This window comes from Lissotriton helveticus, chromosome 8 (genome assembly GCF_964261635.1).
Source record: "Lissotriton helveticus chromosome 8, aLisHel1.1, whole genome shotgun sequence".
Lineage (NCBI taxonomy): Eukaryota > Metazoa > Chordata > Amphibia > Caudata > Salamandridae > Lissotriton > Lissotriton helveticus.
In genome coordinates, this window is record NC_136069.1 from 1,289,850,218 (window position 1) to 1,289,867,619 (window position 17,402).

The 17,402-nt window shown below is 44.8% G+C and overlaps 1 protein-coding gene across 1 annotated transcript in view; it reads left to right on the forward strand.

The window, feature by feature from the left end:
* MYO16 (myosin XVI) overlaps nt 1-17,402 on the forward strand; it is a 2,830,569-nt gene that overhangs the window by 904,809 nt on the left and 1,908,358 nt on the right. The window contains exon 9 of the mRNA XM_078658257.1: nt 9,353-9,506. Coding sequence (XP_078514383.1) covers nt 9,353-9,506 — 154 coding nt within the window. The remainder of the gene's footprint in view (nt 1-9,352; nt 9,507-17,402) is intronic.

A 17,402-nucleotide genomic window follows, 5' to 3' on the forward strand; every position in this document is an offset into this window, starting at 1 on the left:
TTTGTATGAGTGAAATGTCCAGCTTACTATAACATGTGTGAAACCTATGGTTTTTTCAGTGAATTTCTAAGGTTTTTTAAATACTAATTCCTAACTATAACGTGTGTGAAACCTATTGTTTTTTCAGTGAATTTATAAGGTTTTTTAAATGCTAATTTTTAACTATAACTTGGCTGAAACCTATGGTATTTTCAGTGAATTTCTAAGGTTTTTTAAATGCTAATTTTGAACTATAACGTGGCTGAAACCTATGTTTTTTTCAGTAAATTTCAAAGGTTTTGTAAATGATAATTTTTAAATGTATTAATTGTTATTTTTTTTATACTGATTTACTACATTATTTTAAAATATTTATTTTTAGATATTTTACTTTTTAAATTACATTACACGTTTTTAATATAAATTGAAAAAAAATGTTTTTAAAAATATTGAAATTGTAATATATTTTTTTTTATTTAATATTTTTTTTATTTATATATATGTTTTATAGCAGGCAATGATATCCTATGGAAAGAAATTCAAGTTACTGGTAAGTACAGTTAAATTTACTTTTCAGGAATAGCAGTGAGCTAGATTGGGGAATTAATTCCTCTTCAATCCTGAGGTCCCCTGTGAGCCAACTAGCCCAGCAGGTACCTCCAGTATGCGCCAGGCAGCTGTGCTGCAGAGAGTCGTTCAAAGGGCACGCCCCCTTTTTACAACACTCTGCAACACAGCTCCGTGGCGCTTACTGGAGATACCTGTTGGACTAGTTGCCCCCTAGGGGACCTCTGGATTGAACAGGAATTAATTCCCCAACTTAAAACGCGCCTCAGGGCATGTTTGTACTCACATCACCTCAAGCCCCGCCCCCTACCTTCACCACTGTGCTAACACACCCTGTAGAGTGTTCTAAATTGGGGGATTAAGTCCCATTGCATACTGGGGGTCCCAGGGGGCCAACTAGCCCACCGGGAACCTCCAGTATGCGCCAGGAGGCTGCGTTGCAGAGACATGTAATGAGGCCACGCCCATTTTTTCACCTCTCTGCAATGTAGCCCCCTGGCGCGTTTGCAGAGGGGGAACTAATTCCCCTTGCATACTGGGGGTCCATGGGGCCCAACTAGCCCACCAGGAACCTCCAGTATGCGCCAGGGGGCTGCATTGCAGAGAGGTGTAATGAGGCCACCCTCCTTTTTACACCTCTCTGCAACGCAGCCCCCTGGCACGTTTGCAGAGGGGGAACCAATTCCCCTTGCATACTGTGGGTCCATGGGGGCCAACTAGCCCACCTGAAAACTACAGTATGCACCAGGGGGCTGCGTTGCTTTGCCCCAGGGATGGTGGTCCCCGGGGCAGTGTGGGGGGGGATTGGGGCCCCCCACACTTCTTTTTCACTATGCCCCCGTGATTTGGTCCCCCTGGGGGGTAATTTGAAAAAAAGCAGACCGGGTATTTTAAAAAAAATGTGGGTCCTTGGGGGTCCTTGTGGGACCACCTGAGCAGGCTTAGGGGGTCAAACTGTTTCTACCCTGCCCCCTTTTTGCGTTCTAAACGTTTGTTTTTCTGCTTTCTTGTGCCTCGGTCTACCGAGCACAAGATGGCTGCCATCACTTCCTGGTTTGGAGTGTTCACAGCCAATGAGCATGCAGCTCGTACTCGGAAAGGTACGCGTACGGTACTCGTACGGTACTCGTACCCCGCGATTTTTGTAAAAATTAAAAAATTGGGGGGGCCTTGGGGGTCCTTGTGGGACCCCCTGAGCAGGCCTAGGGGGTCAGGGTGTTTCTACCCTGCCCCTTTTTGCGTTCTACACGTTTGTTTTTCTGCTTTCTTGTGCCTCTGTCTACCGAGCACAAGATGGCTGCCAAAACTTCCTGTTTTGGAGTGTTCACAGCCAATGAGCATGCAGCTCGTACTCGGAAAGGTGCGCGTACGGTACTTGTACGGTACTCGTACCCCGCAATTTTTGTAAAAAAAACAAATTGGGGGGGCCTTGGAAGTCCTTGTGGGACCCCTGAGCAGGCCTAGGGGGGTCAGGGTGTTTCTACCCTGCCCCCTTTTTGCGTTCTACATGTTTGTTTTTCTGCTTTCTTGTGCCTCGGTCTACCGAGATACAAGATGGCTGCCAACTCTTTCTGGTTTGGAGTGTTCACAGCCAATGAGCATGCAGCTCGTACTCGAAAAGGTGCGTGTACGGTACTCGTACAGTACTCGTATTCCGCGATTTTTGGCCGGGGCTTTGTGGGTCCTTGTGGGACCCTCTGAGCAGGTCTAGCGGGTCAGGGTGTTTCTACCCTGCCCCTTTTTGCGTTCTATACATTTGTTTTTCTGCTTTCTTGTGCCTCAGTCTACCGAGCACAAGATGGCTGCCAACACTTCCTGGTTTGGAGTGTTCACAGCCAATGAGCATGCAGCTTGTACTCGGGAAGGTGCGCGTATGGTACTCGTACGGTACTCGTACCCCGCGATTCTTGTCCAAAAAAAAATTGGGGTGGGCCTTGGGGGTCCTTGTGGGACCCCTGAGCGGGCCTAGGGGGTCAGGGTGTTTCTACCCTGCCCCTTTTTGCGTTCTACACGTTTGTTTTTCTGCTTTCTTGTGCCTCGGTCTACCGAGCACAAGATGGCTGCCAACACTTCCTGGTTTGGAGTGTTCACAGCCAATGAGCATGCAGCTAGTACTCGGAAAGGTACGCGTACGGTACTCGTACCCCGCGATTTTTTGTCAACAACAAAAAATTGGGGGGGGGCCTTGGGAGTCCTTGTGGGACCCCCTGAGCGGGCCTAGGGGGTCAGGGTGTTTCTACCCTGCCTCCTTTTTGCGTTCTAAACGTTTTGCGTTCTACAAGAAAGCAGAAAAACTTTTGTTTTTCTGCTTTCTTGTGCCTCAGTCTACCGAGGCACAAAATGGCTGCCAACACTTTCTGGTTTGGAGTGTTGACAGACAGTTGACAGCCAATTAGCATTCAGCTCGTGCTCGGGAAGGTACAGAGTACAGTAAACTTACAGTAAGCTTACCGTAACACCTCCAATATATATCTATGATTTTACTTTTGATTTACTCAGGAACTACTGAACAGATTTACACCAAAAAACAAAAAGCATGATCTGCGAACAGAACTCTACCTTTTTGCCAAGTTTGGTGTAATTCCTTTCAGCCGTTCGGGCTGTAGCACTGGCTAAAGGTCCTATGGAAAATTTCATGGGGAAAACATGTTTTGGGACCCCCCTTTTTTCTCGGCCCCTGCTGTACGAATCACCCCCAAACTTTCAGGGAAGGAGCGGAGCGGAGCAGGCCATTTTCTTGAGGAAATTCGCAAAGATTTGTCAACCGGCGCCAAAGTTATTCCAAATAGAATGTTGCGGATTTCCTATGGAAACTAGGTTTTAACTATAACTACCTACTGGCGACCGCCAGTAGGTAATATATTAAAACTGAATTTGTATTGCTTTAGAAAGGTTTTCGCTGTTTTATTACCCTAGTAGTTTAAATATTTGCGTTATTAGTTGGGAAAGTTGGAAGGCCCACTGAAATAAACACAATCCATGTTAGGATGTACCACAAAAGTCACTAGATAAACCTCTGCTTAACCCTTTGATAGCCTGGCACAAAAGCACATAGGCTTAACCTGCAGACAATAAGTAAAATATTTATATAGCACTAAACAGGAATAAAGTGAAAACACAATCTAAAAATAAACTCCCAAACTTATTTAGAAAAATAGCATAACATTTAATAAATAAAATGACATGTAGATAACAAACATCCACTCAATAGAAATGTAGGTATGAATTGTTGCATTTTCAGTTGAAAGTAGCACGAAAAAGCACAAATTTGCAATTGTGGGAATCTGTTACCCCAGGACGGAGTCAAAGTAAAAAGTTCAGGCCAACTGTGATGGAGCACAGGTCGGATACAGGGACCAGGTTCATTCTGATGATGTAATTACTTCACTGAATCCAAGTCCATGTGGGAAGCTGCTGCGGTGTTTCATGTTCATGATCTAAGCAAGCAGACCATTGTAGGCATGAGGAGCAGGTCGGTCATCATGGACAGAGGCTGTTTGGCATGAAGAGTCGCTGGAGATTTGTGTTAGCAGTCAATGTGGACTGCTGCCATTGGTGCTAGATGTCGGAGCGACCAAGAAGAGCAGGTCGCTGTTGGCGATTTGCATTGAAGACATCATGGACATGTACACATGACATGAGGAGCCTGTTTGCAGTTGCAAACAGCCATAAAACTTCTGGACTTGGAACTCAGGTTTTGTGACAGGTTGAGTACATTCTGATGTCAGCCATGGGTCCTGGGCCAAGAGCAGCCCCTCTTGGGGATCAGGACTCTCTCCAGCAGAGGGCAGCATCAGGCAGGTGATGTTGCTGCTGGGCTGCTCTGCAGTTGCCATTAGGCATCTGAAAGCTTGTTGTGTCCCTGTAGCAGCTGAGCCAAATGACCTTGGCATCATTTATGAACTCAAGGCAAGCAGGTCCAGTCTTCTTTCTTCAGACTTCAGTGAGTATTCAGATGAGAAGTTCTGATCATGGCACTTTTATCCACAGAAAAAAAAAGGCACAAGAAAGCAGAAAAACAAACGTGTAGAAATGAAATGAAATGAAATATAATATATTTAAAATAAATAAAATATATAAAATAAATAAAAAAAATAAAAAAATAAATATAAGGCTCCCAAATGTCAAGGGTAACAAAGGGCAGGCAGGCATAATTGTGAGCTGCATTTACCAATGGCAGGGCAGGCATCCATTAGAAGTCAGGAAGAGAGTGGGAAAGCTCTAGGTCTACCCTTTGAAGCTCAGGAAGGCTGAGTACAACACTCCAGGACATCCTGCTCAAGAGGTTAGCACCCTGTCCCACAACCGATGTCCTTTGTTGCCACGCCTGGAATGAATATTCAAAACATCACCAGAGAGTGATTCACAGTCATGTGTCCCTGAACACAGGCAGAAAGCCACATTTTGTTTAGGCAGAAAAATGCCAACTTCCTAAAAGTAACAAATGCAAGAAAGGGACCTGAATCCTTCACAGCTTATGCTCTTTTACTTTAGAGCAACATGCAAACAATTTCCTTTTCTGTTTGAATTTTTCTTTATTTAAACATTCCTTTTAAAATTATTTTTATATATTTTAAGGGGATTTCAATCAATCTAATGTTTCACACCAAAGACACAGGGACTGAAAAATTATTCCCAGCTTGCACGTATAAATGTGTTCCCTGTGTTAGGCATTTCTTTGGTGTGAAACATTAGATAGTTCTAAGATTTGCCTTTTTTGTTAATTGATTTAGTGTATATAAAATGGTGTTTTTTGAATTATTGCACATAATGATGTTGCACTTCATTGTTTGTCTATGAATGCCGTTCATGAATTGTTTAAAGTATTATCTGTAGATGTGATTTGAAGATTGGTGTTTCCTTTTCGTTGCATTTGAAATCCCCTTAAAATATATGAAATTAATTTAAAAAGGAATGGTTAAATAAAAAAACATTCAAACAGAAAAGGCAATTGTTTGATTGTTGCTCTAAAGTAAAAGAGCATAAGCTGTGAAGGAGTCAGGTCCCTTTCTTGCATTTGATAGTTATTCCGGCCCTACCTGATACCTGTCCTTTGTGCCTAACCCCTTTTGTGGTGATAACTTCCAAAAAAGTGGCTTTTTCAAAATAGTAACTTCAAACCCAACTTTACCATCAAATATAATTTTAAGTTAAAGTTCATTGAGTGGAAGAAGCATTGTTCCATCGGCACCCAAACTGAAGTTATAACGTATTAAGCGTAATAAGATAATCCACTGTTAGTCTATGGAAGAGATAGTCTCACAACATTGAAAATTGAGTTTTTCACTGTCCGGACATGTAAAACTTAACTACACATGTACTACTTTTTAAATACCATGCTGCCTGCCCTATGAGCTTTTAGTGTCTAGTTTAAGGGTATTAAAAAGGAAGGATTAGGACCAGTAAAGGGTTTATTTTTGCCAGGTCAAAATGGCTGTTTAAAACTGTCTTGATAGACATGGTTTACAGGGCTACTTTAGTGGGTGGCACAATGAGGGCTTCTAGCCACCATAAGCGTTACATTTACAGGCACTGGGAATATGCAATACCATATGCAGTACCATATACTAGTGACTTTCAAGTAAATGAAATGTACCCACTAGGTGTATGCCAATTTTACCATGTTTAATGGAGAGAGCATTTCATTGGCATGAGTACAGTGCAAAAAGTTCTAAAAGCCATCAAAAATGGGCTCAGCAACAGAAGGTTCAAATCTGGGGTGACCCTGCAGAAAGGCTTGATCCAACACATGGTATTGTAGATTTATTCACATTTTTAGAAGTTCACATCCTGTGCTGTCATCAAGGCCAGAGATCATGTTTCCATCATTGCCAATGATATAATTAGAGTCAAAGTGATGTCACTTAATCAACCGCAGTAGTTTTGTTGAATTTATGCCCATGCATGGGCCATAAAAAAAACCATCAACAATAGAAAATAATTTGTTACATCCTTTCACAAAAGTGGTGGTTGTATTGTGTTGTGTATGCCCAATATAGTGTTCTATGTGGTATGCATGTCACCGCATGTGCATGGACTGGGAACTTTGATTACATGGCAGGCTTTCTCGTCAAAAGGCAGGCACACATTTTTCACTTTGGCAATTGTTTATATCAGTGCTGACACATATCTCCTGAGATGAGGACTACAATAGTAATGATTCACATTTTCATTTCCGCACATAAAGCAAGCAATATTGAGCAAAAACTGTTAACGAGTACGGGGAGCAGGACTGTGCCAGATGATATCTGAACGTGAAAAGACGGTATCACAGAAGAAGTGGGCCATCAATAAAAAGACCGGCAGAATTCGCTTTACCTACATCATCACTCTAAAACCTAAGGACAGCGTAAAAATAATAAGCTGGACAAAGTGATGCGCTTTAAGGCTATTGGCACCGGGTTTACCAGATCCTTCCTGATACTCTGCGCAGATTGAAAGACGCAGCTATAACAATATGACATCGTAGCCACGAGTCTCCCTGGTTTTAAGCATCTGGTGTACCAGATTTTAGCAGATAGTCTGCGCAGATTGAAAGACGCAGCCATGACAATATGACATCGTAGACACGAGTCTTCCCCATTTTAAATTTTGCAGACCAAATTTCATTGGCTCTATGCATGATAGCTAAAACGATATCAATTGGCCTTAACATTGATGACAAGGACCAACAGTTTACTAACAGAAAAAGAAGCAGATACTTGTTTTTAACTCGTCTGTCCTGAGGAAGGTGTTACAACACTGCAAAAGCACTGAAACGCGTCGACAAAGGACTTTTTTGTTTTCATTTATGTAATATGTTTATCAATTGATTTTATGTATGATGATTTATGTTGAATTGTAACCAAAGTACCAGGATCAGTGACTATGAGGTAGTGACCGTAAATGGGAATTGTTAGCTAGATTATGATATGATGTACCAGAGCACATGGTCATGATCACGAGATATAATAATTGTATGATGAGTTTATGTTTTTAAGAAAAGAAAAAAGGAGAAAAAAATCTTTTCAAGCAAATAAAAATCTGAGAGACTAAAGTAAACTTTAATTGTTGTGTAGTAATAATTATCAGTGTCACAATTTTGATTATAAAGTAAAGAATTATGTGTATGTAGGCCTTTCGGTCATCAACTTGAAGCATAACAATACAGAAAGGAATTCTTTTTGTTTATATTGTTAATACCCGGTCCTTACTGGTGTCTGGGACACTCTCTTATTTTTTAAGATAACATGATCCTCATTGACAGAACGAGGAGCTGCACGTTTCTACAAACACAGATTTCATGACTTTTGAAAATGTGCAGCTTGGGATGAATTTCTACAGTGATGCACATGCTCATGTCATTTGAGATCCTATATTCAAAGGTGGTGAATATTCCCAAAGTTAAACATTTCTGAGTATTCACCAACTTTTCATAGAAGGTTCTTAATCAACTAACACATGCTGGATGAAAGTGAAAATTAAATTTTTTGTTTATGAAACTAAAAATGCAAACCCCACATGAGATGTGCTGTCTCTACCCCAAATCGGAAGTGTTGGTCACAATCCCATTTTAGGGATCAGTACTTTTAGGTTGAGCATTCAAAACCTCTTGTATATACTTTAGTATATATACTTTAGTATATACTTATATGTGTATGTACTTTGTGGGCTCTGGAGATCAGCCCTAGGACTTGTCTGCTTCCGCTTAGGGACTTTTTTTTCTGTTCAACTGCCTCTATTTAACTGTCTTGGTAGAAAACGACCAGCAGAGGTCAGTAAAATACCAGAACTGCTTTCTGCTGAGGGACTTTCTTTTTTCTATTTTTTTGGCAACTGCCTCTATTTAAATTTCTTGATAGAAAACGACCAGCAGAGGTCAGTAAAATGCCAGAATCACTTTTCTCTAGATTCAAGTCCATATAAATTGTCTTCCACGAGCACCCGAGCACCGTAGACAATAATATTTTTTTTAAATCTTGTATTTTCAGTGATGTGACCAACAAAGGCCCTGCTTTTACATTAAAAACAGAGCTTTGGAATATACCATTTCCAGCTAAAAGGAAATATTTCCATGCATACCCATACCTGGTGTGTCACGCAGTTTGGTGCTTTCTTTCCCTCCATGTTAAAGAACAGTAGATTTTTCAGCACCTAGGTTAATGTGCTGTACAGCTAAATACATATAAGGTCCCAAAGGCGAGACCGATTGCATTGCAAATGCTTGTTTTTTTTACCATTACTTAAGAGGGAATTAGTACATTGAAAAAGGCATTTTTGCAGTTGCAAACTGCGAATCATTCTGTTTGCGACCATAAGAATGCTTTGTATATCTGGCCGCAAAAGACAACTCAATCTGCCTCAACAACGGTTTTTATTTTTATTATTTTATGTATTTTATGTATATGTATGATGTATGTTTAACAAAGTAATGTAGAGTCAGATTCACCTGCTGCATATTTATCACACACGGTGTGTTGGCAAATAATAGATAAATATATTGAGTGTTATTTTTTAAAGATCTATATTGACAGCCTAAGGGAGGCTAGCGTTCATAAATCTAAAATGCCTGCTAGAAGGTTCTCAACTTAATGGAGTTCTTATTGTATTGATCTTATGTTTATTGCCCTATGTTAAATAGCACTTCCAGGAAGATTGTTCATTTTATCTACATAAGCTTGAGTCAGCAGTCTTGAGCAGCAGCAGAGCTACTTATCATTCAGTGCACCAAATGCAACAGAAACAACGTTTTCTCGATAATTTCCTTGATTGTGTTAGGGGTTTGGTAAAAATGAAAAACAATCTTTCTACTTTTGCTGACCTTCAGATATTGCTGCATCTGAGCTTATTGAAGAAATGCTGCTGAAAGCCGAATCAGTCTGGGAAGCGAGGCTAAAGGACCCGTCATCTAACGCAGCATTTTCTCAAGAAGAGCCTTATGAAGAGATTCTTCTTGACCTGCCTGCGGCGGCCAACAAACTGTAAGTCTGGCCATATAGAGAGGCACTCCTTGACTTGAAATCTGATTTTGTACTGTGTGTTTGTCCTGTGAGATCCCTGGGAAATTCTATGCAATCATTCGCATTTAGCAATCAATTGCTCTGCTATGGATTTATTAATGTACGGAAAAGTGGCATGTAAAGAAATTAACTACATTTAATAAAATGTTACATAGTACTTGATGGGTCAAGTGGAAACTTGTCAAAAATATCACTCAATAATAATATCAAGTTACAGTTGTGCAAACAAGGCAATGACCTACGTTATACAAATTACTGTTGACTTGGAAATATGTCTACTACTCAGAACTTCATTCATGAAATCTATTTCATCCCACCTCTGAATTTCTCATCAAACTATAGCATGAAACACTGACTCTTCCACTTAATCTTTTATGCTTTCCATTGGTTCATCACCATATATTAATTCCCTTTCTTAGCTCTTCAATTTAGTAACTGTTGATATCTCTATGCAATAAACGCCAAATAAATGTTCGATTGAATGTGTTACCCCTGATAACACAGATGTGCCAGAGAAGTGCAGTCAGCACAAACTTGCATAAAAAAGTGATGACTAAATTCCTTCTGATTATTCTCTCCCTAAAATAGTTCTTATCCTTTTTTCTTATATGATTTTTATCCTTAGCATCACAGTAGTCCTGCCACCTATGTAACAGTCGCATACAGCCTAACATAGTGAAAAAACTCACCACTATCTTTTCACGTTGCACCAACCCAAGGTCCATGATATATTTCTGCCTCTCATGCTGTCATGCCTACACCCAGAAGTTATCTCGCAAACCCCCCATATTTTAAAACTGCTACTATAACTTCAGAAGAATATATGTTTCACAGACTGATGGCTATTCTCAACTTAAGCTTCATGGTTCCTCCTCAGCGTCCAATCTCATTCATTCTTTTAATAATTGCAGGCCCCTATGGTAAGATTATATTGGTTTTAAAAAAAGTCTCTTTTTTTTACTCAGTGATTTATATAATGCAAACTTGACCCAAAGGTATCAGAGCACTTTACATGAGTAACAGTTTCATTACAGATGGACACATTGATTTTTTGTACGGTACGGGGAGATTATGAGGCACAGTCCTCAAGCATTGTTGTCTTTGCAAATGAGCCGATTTGCAGAATCGGGCCGTTTGCAAACACAAAAAATGCTTTTCAGATGCAGAAAACCCTATTTTGTGATTCGGTAACCTGTTACCAAATCGCAAAATGGATAAAGGGGGTGTTTAGAACGTCCGTTCCTTGTACCTAATCGCATCGGTATGTATGCTTTGTGGCTGAAATGCGGTCGCAGAACATTTGCATTTTACCACCATGCTTTCCATAGGTGGTAACCAATTTGCAAATGGGAAGGGGACCCTAAGGGACCCCTTACCCTTTGTGAATGTTTGTTACAGCGTTTTTTTAAGAGCAGGCAGTGGTCCCGGGGACCACTGCCTACTCTTAAAAAATAAAAAGAAAACTTTTCATTTTTGTTTTAGAAACACATCCTGTTTTTCTTTAAGGAAAACGGGCTGCATTTAAAAAACGTTTTGCTTTATTTAAAAGCAATCATAGACATGGTGTTCTGCTGACCCAAGCAGGCCACCACCACCGTGATTTTTGCGATTCCTAGAGGATCGCAAATTGTGACCTACCTCATTATTATTCATGAGGTAGGTCATTTGCTATCCTTTAGGAGTCGCAAAAAGTGTTCAACACACTTTTTAAAAAAAATCTTTTTATTGAATTCAAATAACAAGAAACATAGAAATAAAACAAAAGCAAGGCAAAATAATACAAATGTGTCACTTCGTTGCTGGGGGGGGTTACATATGCAAATCAAATGTCAGAAGAAGACGATGAGATTGAGGGGGGGGGAGGAGACAAGAAGCAAACAAATCATCTAAACTCCTGCGGAGGAAACGTCAGGTTGGGAGGATGACAGGTCAGTATCCAGTTCCAGACGGGGGGAGTACATATATCACCACGGTATGTGTTCCATTGAGTCCAAATTTTCCCCCATTTGCGGGGCGTGCCACGGGAAACATAAACAGTCTTCTCTCTAAACATGCACCAGGCCATGTTCTGTTGCCACACCAGAACTGTCGGTGGCCTCTGGGCGCCCCATAACTGGGCAATGTCTCTCTTGGCAATCATATTACCCAAGGTCACCCATCGAAGCTGCGCCTGGTCATAATCATTCGGCTCCCAGACATTCAACAGACATCTCCGCGCTTCAGGCAATGATTGCACACCCGTGACCTCACTCATAACTTCATGCACGCGAGTCCAATAGCGTAGCACAGCAGGACATTCCCAAATAATATGGAGAAACGGGCCCACCATACCACATCCATGCCTGCACAATCCATCCGCCGAGAATCCCATGCGTACCAGACGTGGACCAGTCACATACACCCTATGAAGAATTTTGAGCTGGACAAACCGGAGGAGTGCCGGGATAGCCACCTCCTTCGGGGAAGAGATCGCAGCCTGCCAGTCTTCATCATCGAGTTCTAGACCATCATGAGTCCACAACTCTCGAAGGCTATCCAGTAGGTCAATTCTGGTATTAATTAACTTTTTATATATGAGCGAGATCGTGCTATCGGGGACGTGTCCATCCAGTATCCGATCTTCAAGCGGGGATGCCTCCGTAATATCCGAACCCAGGGGAAATACAGACAGGACCGCATGTCGGAATTGTGCATACCGAAAGGATTCTCTATCATTCAGGTCGTACTCAACTTTCAGCTCCTCAAACATCTTAACTCTACCCTTGATCCATACATCATTAACCCTGCTGATACCGATCACATCCCACCTATCAAAACCCTTCGACTTCCAGAGGGAGCCCAGTTTTTCCGACGCAAAAAGCGGAGTAGCGCGGGTCGGCTTGTCAGCCCATCCCATAGCCGCTGTAGCACGATACCACACCTGCACCTCTGTCTTAGTGGGCCCCGTGAGAGATCTGCCGGCAGATTTCGCGTACAGAGCCCTGTTATAATCTCCACCGGGCAGTAGCCATTTATCCATCTCAAAAGCCGGGTTCGGCAAAGGAGCGTAAGTGCCATGGTTGATGGCCCCCAGCGGAGAGGCCCAATAGTAGCGACGAATGTCCAGGAGTGCAATGCCCCCATCGTACCAAGGGAGCGTCAGCTTTGAAAGGGCAATACGAGAACGGCCCCCCCATATCAATTGTCTTTGTAGACTGTCAATCTCCCGAAAGTAACTGGCTGGTGCAATGTCAAGCGTGTTTTGAAGCGCATAAAGAAACCGTGGGAGCGACATCATCTTAAATAGCGCCGCTCTCCCAGAGGAGAAAGAGGGAGCCTACCCCATGCAGTCACATCAGCACGGAGGCACTGAAGCGGGGGCAGCAAATTGCGTTCATAACGAAGCACAGGGTCCAAGGTGATAAAGATACCCAGGTACTTGAATCCCTCTAGCTCCACCGAGATAGGACAGCCACGAGGCAGGAGAGGAGCCCCGCCGGAGAGGACATAGACGCAAGACTTCGACCAGTTGATGAAAAGACCGGAGTTTTTACGGAAAGAAGTCAAAACGTCGAAAAGGACGATCAACGACTTTCGAGGCGACGTAAGATACAAAAGTATGTCGTCTGCGTATAGGGATATACGATCCTCAAACTCCGGAGTCCATCTAATGCCCCTCAGAGACGGCTCCCATCTCAGCCAGGCCGCCAGCGGCTCCAAAGCTAGGGCAAACAAAAGAGGGTACAAGGGGCAGCCCTGGCGCGTTCCCCTACCGAGAGCAAAGGGGGTCGAGACACGCCCGTTCACCACCACTTGGGCTAAGGGGTCAGCGTAAAGCAATTTCACCCAGTCAATAACTGTGGGGCCGAAACCGAATTTAGAGAGAACCGCCCAAAGATATGGCCACTCCAGCGTATCAAACGCCATGATGGCGTCCAAAGACGCCAAGATGGCCGGTTCACGCAGGGTCTCCGCCCGCGCACGGACGCCATGCAGGCGCCGGAGGTTCGTTGCGGTGTGGTATAAATCCGGATTGGTCCGGGTGAACCAGATCGCCTATGACCGAAACCAAACGATTGGCAAGCACTTTGGCCAGGATCTTCGGTTCAGCGTTAATCAGAGATATGGGCCTGAAGGAGTCGCAGCGGTCACGTGGCTTACCATCCTTATGAATAACCACTATGGAAGCCAATCTTTGGTCAGGAGGGAGAGAGCCCGTCCCCAGTGATTCCAAAAACATCGACCGTAGATACGGTGCTATCACATCCGGACGGAGCTTGTAAAGCTCAATGGGGAGCCCATTAGGGCCCGAGGCCTTCCCCGAGCGAATCGAGCGTATGGCAGTCGCGATCTCCTCAACCGTAGGCGGAGCCTCCAGGAGATCCCTTTCAGGGTCGGACAAGCATGGCAGCGAGATATCGCACAGAAGCGAGTGGGAGTCATGTTCAGGTCTATCGGACACAGGGGAGTACACTTCCCGAAAATAATCAGCGAAACATTCAACAATATCAGCAGGGTCAGTGATACGCACGTCATTCAAACAACAATCACGGGGACAACCCGAGTCGCACATTCCCTCCTATCCAGCCAAGCAATCAATTTACCTGCCTTATCTCCCACATCATACAAACGTCCCTGCTGTTCCCTGCTCATCTCTTTCGCCGCGTCAGTCACTAACGCTCTATAGTCAAGTTGTTTCAGACCCAAAAGGTGCAGCCTCTCCAGGGTGACCTCGGACTCCAACTCCCCCTCAAGAACAGTGATTTCATGTTCAAGACGGACAACCTCCTCCCGCCTACATCTCTTAACATTGCCGATCAAGGAAAGGGCCTGGCCCCGAATAACAGTTTTGTACGCTTCCCACAACGAGACAGGGGAGGACACAGAACCCACATTTTCGGCAAAGTATTGGTCAATCGTTTTAATTAGTTCCGTTCTGACCTTGGGATCACAGAGATACCACGGGTTTATCGGGCCACTCTACCCTCCGACCCCACATGCGCGTCCACGACCAACCATAGTGGGGAATGATCCGAGATACCCCATGCAAGATGTTTCACCTCCCTTATGGAGGAGGCCTGGGAGGAGGGCATCAACACGTAATCCAGTCTCGAAAGACTGCAGTGGGCCCCAGAGTGGAAGGTATATTGCAAGTGCACAGGGTGAAGCAGGCGCCAGCATTCAGTAAGCCCCAGAGCCTCCAGGAAGTCCCCCAACCAGGAATGAGACTTTGCGAGTACACGGGGAGGGTAACGATCACACATCCCAGACAATACAGAGTTGAAATCCCCACCCACCACAAGCAACCCCTCGGGGAATCCCAAGATCACCCTTCCCAGGTCGGCATAAGCAGTAGTCTGGAGACCGGGCGGTATGTAGACGGAGAGCAGGGTGATAACCCTCCCCTCCCAGCGCCCCACAATGGCGGCGTATCGTCCCCTATCATCCAGGATAATATCATCAACAGCAAGAGGGAGGGAGTTTCGAATCAGAATGCCCACCCCCCTGGAGCCAGAAGTGAAACCTGAGTGCGCAATGAGACGATAGCCACGCCTATTCATTGCAAGGCACGTATTGCCAAGCAAGTGCGTCTCCTGGAGCAAAGCCACATCAGGGGACAAACGTCGCAGCAGCTGCAAAACTATACCCCGCTTGATTCTATCTCCCAACCCATTAACGTTCCAACACAGTAACCTTAGTCCCCTACCCCCATCCCAGAGGCCACCCCCATCCCCCCCACACCAGACGCGACACTATAAAACAGAAGATCATCGATACTATGCCTTGATAACAACAAAGAAACGTGAACTGTCCCCCCCAACCCCCCCCAAGAAACCTCATACATCACACCCCCCACCCCGCACCCCTGCATAAGACTCAAAGGCCACCCCAACTTGCAGTGTGCCTGTCGCCCCAACATACAACTATTCTACGAAAAGAACCCCGGAGGAGGAAGACTCACCCAACCCCCACCCACACCCCAATCAGACAACATGTTGCAAACAATAGTGGCATATCCTCAAACCACTGCTGAAAGTCAATACGTTGGTCCGGGAGCCGATTTCGCCCCCTATTCCTGCTCCACCGGGCCACCCTCTGCTCCACCGGAGTGTCCCGAAAGATCAGATAGATCTCGTCCCGGGGGCAGCGTGTCCAGCCAGTCACTTGCCGCTCCAGGATGATCAAAGAAAAATGTTCGGTCATTGTAAACCACACGTAGCTGGGCCGGGAAAAGCATAGCATATTTCATATCTCTGTTCCTCAGTCACTTTTTCACCCCCTGGAATCCAAGCCTCTGTTTCTGAACCTGCTGGGTGAAGTCCGGGTAGAAACTAACTGCGGTGTTTTCATAAGCCGTAGGACCAGATAGGCGGGAAGCTTGCAGGATCGCATCCCTGTCCCGAAAGTTAAAGTTCCGGGCAATGATGGGACGCGGAGTGGCTCCCAGCTTAGGCGGGCCACCCGGGATCCTATGTGCACGTTCTACTGCAAAAAACTTGCTGAGGCCCTTGGGCGCTAGATGATTCAAGACTAAGTCCTCCACCAGCAGGTCCACCGGTGATGCCTCCAACGTCTCCGGGACCCCAACCAGAGGGACGTTGTTCCGTCGTGCACGGCCCTCAAAATCATCCAAGCGGCGAGAGAGGTAGTCACGGGCGGATCGCAGGTTACCGACCTCTGCCTGTAAGTCGGAGACGTCGGTAACAAGACTAGATGTCTTTAGATCGAGGGATTTGACCTTCTCATTAGTCTTCGCAAGATCATCCCTGATCAGGGTAACATCGATTGCAACCGTGTCCAACTTGTGGGTCAGGGCTTCATACTGTTGACCCAGTGTGGCCTTCATCCCGGCAATGGCGCTCATGACGTCTCTCAACGATAGATCTTCACCCATCAGGGAGTCTTCTCCAACATTAGCCTGGGGTTTAGTCGATCCGCCCGGAGAGCCCTTAGCGAGGGTATATCTGTCCATAACATTAGACTGCACGGGACCCCCTCGGAGTGCCGGTTTGGTCTTGCGTTTTTCTCCCTCAGGCTTGGCGGCCATTTTAGGTCGTGCTCCCCGGAGGGTATTCTGAGACCTAGTGAAAATGGCTACACTCGATGCGCCCGCAGCAATTTGGAGAATAAGATGAGGACCTACCACCAGGCAAGGAGTAGTGAACGGCCGGAACGCCAGACGGTGTTTCTTGGTTAGGTGGAGAGCAATAAACCAGGGCGGTCGAGGCAAAGTCAAAGGGGCCTAAGCACGAGAAACTAAACTGAAAGTAGAAGACCGGGTAAGGGAGAATCGCAAGATCCGTTGTTGTTCAATTACTGTCTGGCTGGCAGCGAAACCAAGCCCGGGGCAGTACCATGGAGCAGGCCGGAAATGTTCAAAAGTCCATATCTCCGGCTCCCGGGGTCCAAATCGAAGTATGAAAATGGAGAAACGATCAGCAGGGCCGCGCCAATAAGAACCCGTCCTCTAAGTCAGGATAGGGTACAGGATAATCGGTGGAGGTGGCGAAGGTCCGGGAGCTCTAAGCTCACGCGACCATCTTGGGTGCGCGCTAAGCTCCTCCTCCGTTCAACACACTTTTATGCATGCCGGTTTGCGATTTCCTAATTGCGAATTGCAAGGATTCACAATTAGCAAATCACAAAACTGTTTTTTCATTCATCTGGCTCTAAGGGATTTGCCCAGAATCACAGGATCACAGGATAGTGAGTGTCGCCTCCAAGACTCAAACCCAGTTCTGCAGTGGTAGACCACTCTAGCGGTAAGGCCACATCCTCCCCTCCCCCCATTTTAATTGCAAGCTTCTCATACGTCAGGTGTGACAAACTCATTCTAACTCTCAATGCAGTTTTTTCAACCTACCCCGACAAACTTGT